This window comes from Lontra canadensis, unplaced genomic scaffold (assembly GCF_010015895.1).
Source record: "Lontra canadensis isolate GAN:19392208 unplaced genomic scaffold, GSC_riverotter_1.0 scaffold2, whole genome shotgun sequence".
Lineage (NCBI taxonomy): Eukaryota > Metazoa > Chordata > Mammalia > Carnivora > Mustelidae > Lontra > Lontra canadensis.
This window is the reverse complement of record NW_022630996.1, coordinates 43,292,800-43,298,771: the sequence shown is the minus strand read 5'-3', so window position 1 is coordinate 43,298,771 and position 5,972 is coordinate 43,292,800. Positions and strand designations below refer to the sequence as shown.

The 5,972-nt window shown below is 47.3% G+C and overlaps 1 protein-coding gene across 3 annotated transcripts in view; it reads right to left on the bottom strand.

The window, feature by feature from the left end:
* Nucleotides 1-5,972, bottom strand: part of GSDME (gasdermin E) — an 84,827-nt gene that overhangs the window by 19,851 nt on the left and 59,004 nt on the right. For all 3 annotated transcript variants that reach the window (XM_032873018.1, XM_032873015.1, XM_032873011.1), the window contains exons 6-7: nt 3,778-3,939; nt 1,734-1,861 (exon numbers count right to left, since the gene is read on the bottom strand). In XM_032873018.1, the coding sequence (XP_032728909.1) occupies nt 1,734-1,861; nt 3,778-3,939 (290 nt within the window). The remainder of the gene's footprint in view (nt 1-1,733; nt 1,862-3,777; nt 3,940-5,972) is intronic.

The following is a 5,972-nucleotide window of genomic DNA, read 5'->3' as shown; positions in this document are numbered from 1 at the left end:
CTGCAGGGGGAAGAAAAAAGAGAAAGATCTAGTAAAGCCAGAGGCCAAGCTGAGCCTCTGCCCCATGACAAGCTGCTGCTTACCCTTCCACTATCTCCCAAGTAAAGAAAACCCTGTATTCTTTTCTGTTTTGAAATCACTAATCTCCCATAAGTAAACAGGCTTGCTCAGTACTATTCTTTCACAGAGAGGGGAGGAGGGATGCAGGAACTATGGATAGAACCTTTCAGGACAAGGCAGGTTCTGTCAGGAACAGGTGACTACATGCAGAACTAAGGAGGGGGGACATAAAAGCATTGTCCCATCATGGTTCTCCAGCTTTAAACTTGGCACACCAACCACCAAGCACATTCCCAGCCGGGCCCAAGGCAGCATCAGCCATCCACACTGGGCCACAGCGAGGGCCACCTCGGCCAGCTCAGCACCACCTAGCAAGCTCGCTTCCATCGAAACCCCCACATCAGATGCATTCATGGAAAAGCCCACCGGCCCCACCTGGGCAGCTTGCTCCCGCCACTGACAGGGCAGTTGATGTTCTTTCCAAAGGGTACTAGTCTGACATTTCCCTCTTGGAAGGAGCTATGTTAGGAAGTATAAGTCGGTGGGCTTTTTGAAACATCTGTGTTCTCGGGCTAGCACACCCTCCTGCGAGCTCCAGATCCTCCAGAACACCCAGATCTCCTGGACGGCTGGACTGTTTCTACAATTGCAGGTTCCATCACTGGTAGCTAAGCTCTTTTGCCACAATCCAGTTGCAAGAAGGAAAAATAGCATGAATGCTCCCCTGGAAACCATTAAGCATCGAATCAGAAAATCAGAGTTCAAAAACTCTGAATAATAGAATAACAAAACAAAACAAAAAACTGTGAGTCATCTTAATAGTGCCCCAGCCTTCTTAACAAAGGAGCACAAAGTCTGGCAGGTTGGCAGCTGGTGGGTACTTTACCACTTGTACAACTTATAGTTAAGGAACTCAACTTCTCCAGAAAATCCTTCTGCTACAAAACAGAAAACTACAAAGGCCTGCTTTTTAATCTATTGTAAGTAGAGTAGGTTGACTTATTGGACTCTACCACACAGCCCCCTTGTAGTGGGGTTGAATCGAGGCCCCTCAAACATAGGTTTACCTAGAACTCCAGAGTATGACCTTATTTGGAATAAGAGAAAGAGTTTTTGAAGATATAATGAAGTAAGGATCTCAACATGAGATACTCCTGGACTGGAGTGGGCCCCATATCCAATGGTGAGTGTCCTTTAATGGAAAAGGGGAGGACACGGACACAGGATGGAGGCGTGGGGAGACATGGAGCAGTGTGGCCACAGCCAGGGAGCATCAGGGGCCACCAAAGCTGGAAGAGGCAAGGTAGTGTTTTCCACCTGAGCCTGTGGGTGAAGAAAGGCCCTGCTGACATCCCAGCTCCAGACTTCCGACCTCCAAACCCAAATCTAACAGAATAAATTTTTGTGGTTCCAAGCCACAGAGTTTGTAGTAACTTGTTACAACAGCCCTTAGGGAACCAATCTACCCTTTGATTCCTTACATCAGGCACCTTTTTTCAGTTAGAACACTAAGGACCTGGCAGTAAGAAAAAAAAAGAAGCTTAAGGTTTAAAGGAGGTGGGGACATTTCATATACAATCTTATCCCAGCTCACGGCTTTATCCCAAGAGATCTAGTCTGTCCACTTCTGCAACCCCAGGTGGAACACTAGCCTGCGAGCTCCCTGGTCTTACCACTTGCTCCAGGGCCCTGAGTAGCTCTTCATCAGACAGGACGGCCTGGAGGACGTGGCTCAGCGCCGACTGCTGCTGCGCCGGCAGCTCTGCAAAGGGACGGAAGTTCCGCTCCAGGAGCAAAGTGGCTGTGAAAACAGAGAGCACCCGGCCTCATGATGGAACAAGGGACAGCAGGCTTTCTGTAGTCACTGTCCTCGGTTCTCATAGACACTTCCAGGAGCGGGGCCAGTCATGCAACTTGAGCCGGACCTCGAGCTAGCTACCGCCCTGCGTGTTCTCAATAACCAGAAGGAGGGGGACGAAAAGAGACAGAAAAGAGAGGGCACCCAGATTTGCTTCAGACTTCCTTTCCTCCCTAAACATTAAGTCTATTTTCTAGAAAAGTCTGATCAATTATTTAGACTCCTCTTTAGCATGATCTCTATAGAAGCAGGTTATCAAGGCGGAATTACTAACCTTCGGTACTTTTATAGGGCTTCACAGCCAAGCAAATCCAAAGCCATTATTTTCCTTGTCCTTTCTTCTAATAACATGCAGATTTCATCCTTTAATATTTAATGCTTGCTTCTCCAACTCTGGCACCCTGTTTTCATGGCAAACATAGCCATTTCACTTTTCCCACTCCTTATTCTTCACCCATCCTGGGGAACAGGCACACAGGATCTGCAGGATGCTTGAGGCGCTCTCCTTAAAATCTTTTTTTTTTTTTTTAAAGACACTGAAACACTTCTAGTAAATTAAGCCCAGTGGGGCTTTACAAGCAAGATTTGATAAACCACAGCTTTTATATGCAGGGATGCATACTCATACGAAAGGCACCACACCTCTGCTCATGGCAAATTCCAGCACACAGCTGTCAGCCCCATGGACAGAATAGGTCCCATCATTCCCTGATATATTCAAAAACTTCCCTATGAACACAGCTGTGTCTTTGCCACCCCAGCCTAGAGATGAGAGCTTTCTGGGTTGGGCTGGGGTCTGAGAGCACAAAGGCCAGGCTGCCTTCCATCCTACTCCTGCTTCACAGGCCCAGCCATCCCACTTCATCCCAGGCTGACTAGAATGGCCAGCTGACAGGGTGGATGGTGGGAAAGGAAATTATAAGGAAGCTGCAGCCCACGAAAAGGTCTCATCACTTCCCTGGAGCACAGTTCACGGCTGCGGGGCCACTCTGCTGTGTTCTAGCCCATGGCAGTGCTGAAGCAGCAGCTGGGAGTCGGACCCAATCATCAGCCTCAAGGAAGCAGAGGAGGGGCCTGCAGCCCTGCATAAAATGGGGGGACGCTGCATCTTAAGACGGCCTTCCTTGCCATGTCTTCCAACACTGGCACTTCTGCTAATAGAAACAGAAGCATCTTCTGGTTTGGGACTCACCGAAGCCCCACAGGTAAGAATCTTCTTACCCTCCCAGCCAGACTATATTCTGAGCTGCTCCTGGCTCTTTTTGCCAAGCTCTTTCCTGATTATTTGTTTCACATTTTTCCTGCCCATTTCCTCTTCTGCCATATCCTGCACTACCCCCTGGCCCATACCACCGCAAGAAAAGCCAACTTTTTAAAACACAGCACGCTAGAGGAATAAAAGCTGCCGCAGGCGAGTGGCAGGTACACGCCACCCCAGATGCCAAGGCCCCACAGGGCTCAGGCCATGTGCAGAAAGAGCCCCCAGGAGAGCATTCCCCAATGCCGACAACCTTGCCTGTGCTGGCAGTGAAGGCTGGAAAATAACGAAACAGGTGCAAATGCGGGGTTCTCTCTGTTGCTGACTAGCTATTTTTAATAGCAAGGTACTTTGGTTAAAATGAATGAAAATGCCCTCTCAGTCCTCCGTCTTCTACCCCTTCCTCAAAACACGGCACCTAAGACCTGAGGATGCCTACGATCCCCCTGAGGTGCATCCTGCTGAGTGGACCGGGTCTGACCTGGAGGCACTATCCCCTCTGTTCTCCAGTAAGTCTCTAAGGAGTCCTTGCTCATGAAGGCCCTGTCACCGCTTGCACAAGTAGCCATCAGCTCAGCACACCCCACTCTGCTGGTAATACCTTGTTTTAAAACACCCAACGGCCAATCCAGGGCAGATGGTCCTTGAGCAGCATCTGGCATGTCCCCAGATGCAAACTCTTGAAAGGGCAGAGGGTCCGTGAAGACCGAGCCACTTCTCTCAAGCTCAAAGCCACCGTGTTTCCCTTGGATGAGGCAGAATTCTGTAATGTGGGAGCAAAGGACAAGCAGGCACAGGGTCAGCTGGGCCTTGCTGGCACACCTCAGGCCCAGCTTTACCTAAGGGGAAGTGGGGGCAGGGGAACATATGCATTCTGACCCCAAAACCCACTTCCTACACGTTATGCTATTAGATGAAATCTCAGCCCCTTCCCACGGTTACAGGAGAAATCATTGTTCTCAAAGCTGTCCAGTGTGTCCTCTCTGAGGAGGTAGGAAGCAATCCTTCAGACATCAGAAGTACTTTCTTAGCCTGACTTGAACAAACTGTTAAATAAAAATTCGATTTTAAAGGGACACCATCTGGGGCCTGTGGTTTTCTTTTTAACAAAAGATCTTACACAACTCACCATATATGTAACCAAAAAATTAAATCCGATTAATAAATTTGACTTGACTGAACTGGTAATAAAGTATTGCTGTTAATATAAGTATATAAGTGGTATGTGGTTGTATTTTTCAAGTCAACTTTTACTCATTAGTAAATAATACACAATGAAAAATGAACTTCTGACTTCCACAATTGTATGAATGAATGTTACAAACATGTTGAGTGAAAAAAGACACAAATGAATACATTCTCCATGAATCTATATGAAGGCAAAACTAGTCTTAAAACAGCCTTACCTTTGGATACACTGAACTATTTAAAGACAGAACAATATAATGCCTATGATTTGTTTTGAAATAATTGAGTGGGGTGGAGTGAGGTGGTAAAGTTACAGATGAGACATGAATCACCCTAGTTAGTAAAGCTAGATGGCAAATACAGGGGAGTTCATATTATTATCTCTGCTTTTGGAAGATGTGTGACATTTTCCACAATAAAAGGTTTTTTAAAATAAATATTTGCTTACATATTTACATATTTAAGAACTCAACTATGTTAATAGTTATTATGTAATAATTACATCCTTAATAAGCCAAAACAGTAAGTGAACTTGTGAATTAGGGCTCTTTTTATGCTTTTAATTAATAACTTGTGTACTTAAGCACAGGCTACGGAATAAAAATGTGGAAGGCATGAGGATTAGCACATATTTTTAGTTGCTTGTGGCCACAAATGACATAGAAGATCAAACAGCTGTCTAAAGACGGAAACAATCATTCACTCATCATGACCCACACTCACCGGGCATCCAGAGCAGCCTGGCTCACTTGACCCTTTGCACCAGGCTCTGAGAAAGATGAATGTGAACCAGCCCTCAGGTAATAAAGTAGTTCCCCCAGGACAGCCACTGTGACTGTTTACATCGTCTCAGATGCTGCCAGGAGCTGGCCAGGGTCGCCGACTGCTATTTCCAGACTCTCTGGCACCAGCACCACTCTTGCCTGTACACATGCATGGGCCCCCGGAGACACTACCAATTTCCTCATTGGTGTTTTTTTTTTTTTTTTTTAAAGATTTATTTATTTATTTATTTGACTGAGATCACAAGTAGTCAGAGAGAGAGGAGGAAGCAGGCTCCCTGCTGAGCAGACAGCCCGATGTGGGGCTCGATCCCAGGACCCTGAGATCATAACCTGAGCCAAAGGCAGAGGCTTTAACCCACTGAGCCACCCAGGTGCCCCCCAATTCCCTCATTCTTTTCAGTGTCGGGCACTGTGCTGGGAGCCAGTGCTACAAAGGGATACAGTCCAGGCCTCGACAAGAAGTATATCTTGAGTGGGGACAGAGGTAACAGGTGGTGGGGGAGGAGGTAGACAGGTCCCTGAAGCCAGAGAGAGAACTAGAAAAGGTTCCTTGGATGAAGCGGTGTCTAAGGAACTCCCTAATGTTTCGGTAGGAGTTAGTTAGGCAAAGAGGCAGCATGCAGGCCGTCATGGAACTCCAGGAAAAGAGTGAGAGGAGTGTCCCCAGACGGGCTTAACTGGCCAGACGGCACCAGCAGAGCAGGTTAGGAGGAGGGCCGGACAAATACCGGGGCTGGGTCACAAGACACCTGAAGTGCAGGCTTTCTCTTGTGACAAAGGGAGCCTCAGACGGGTGTTTAAGGAGGTGTGTGAAATGACCACA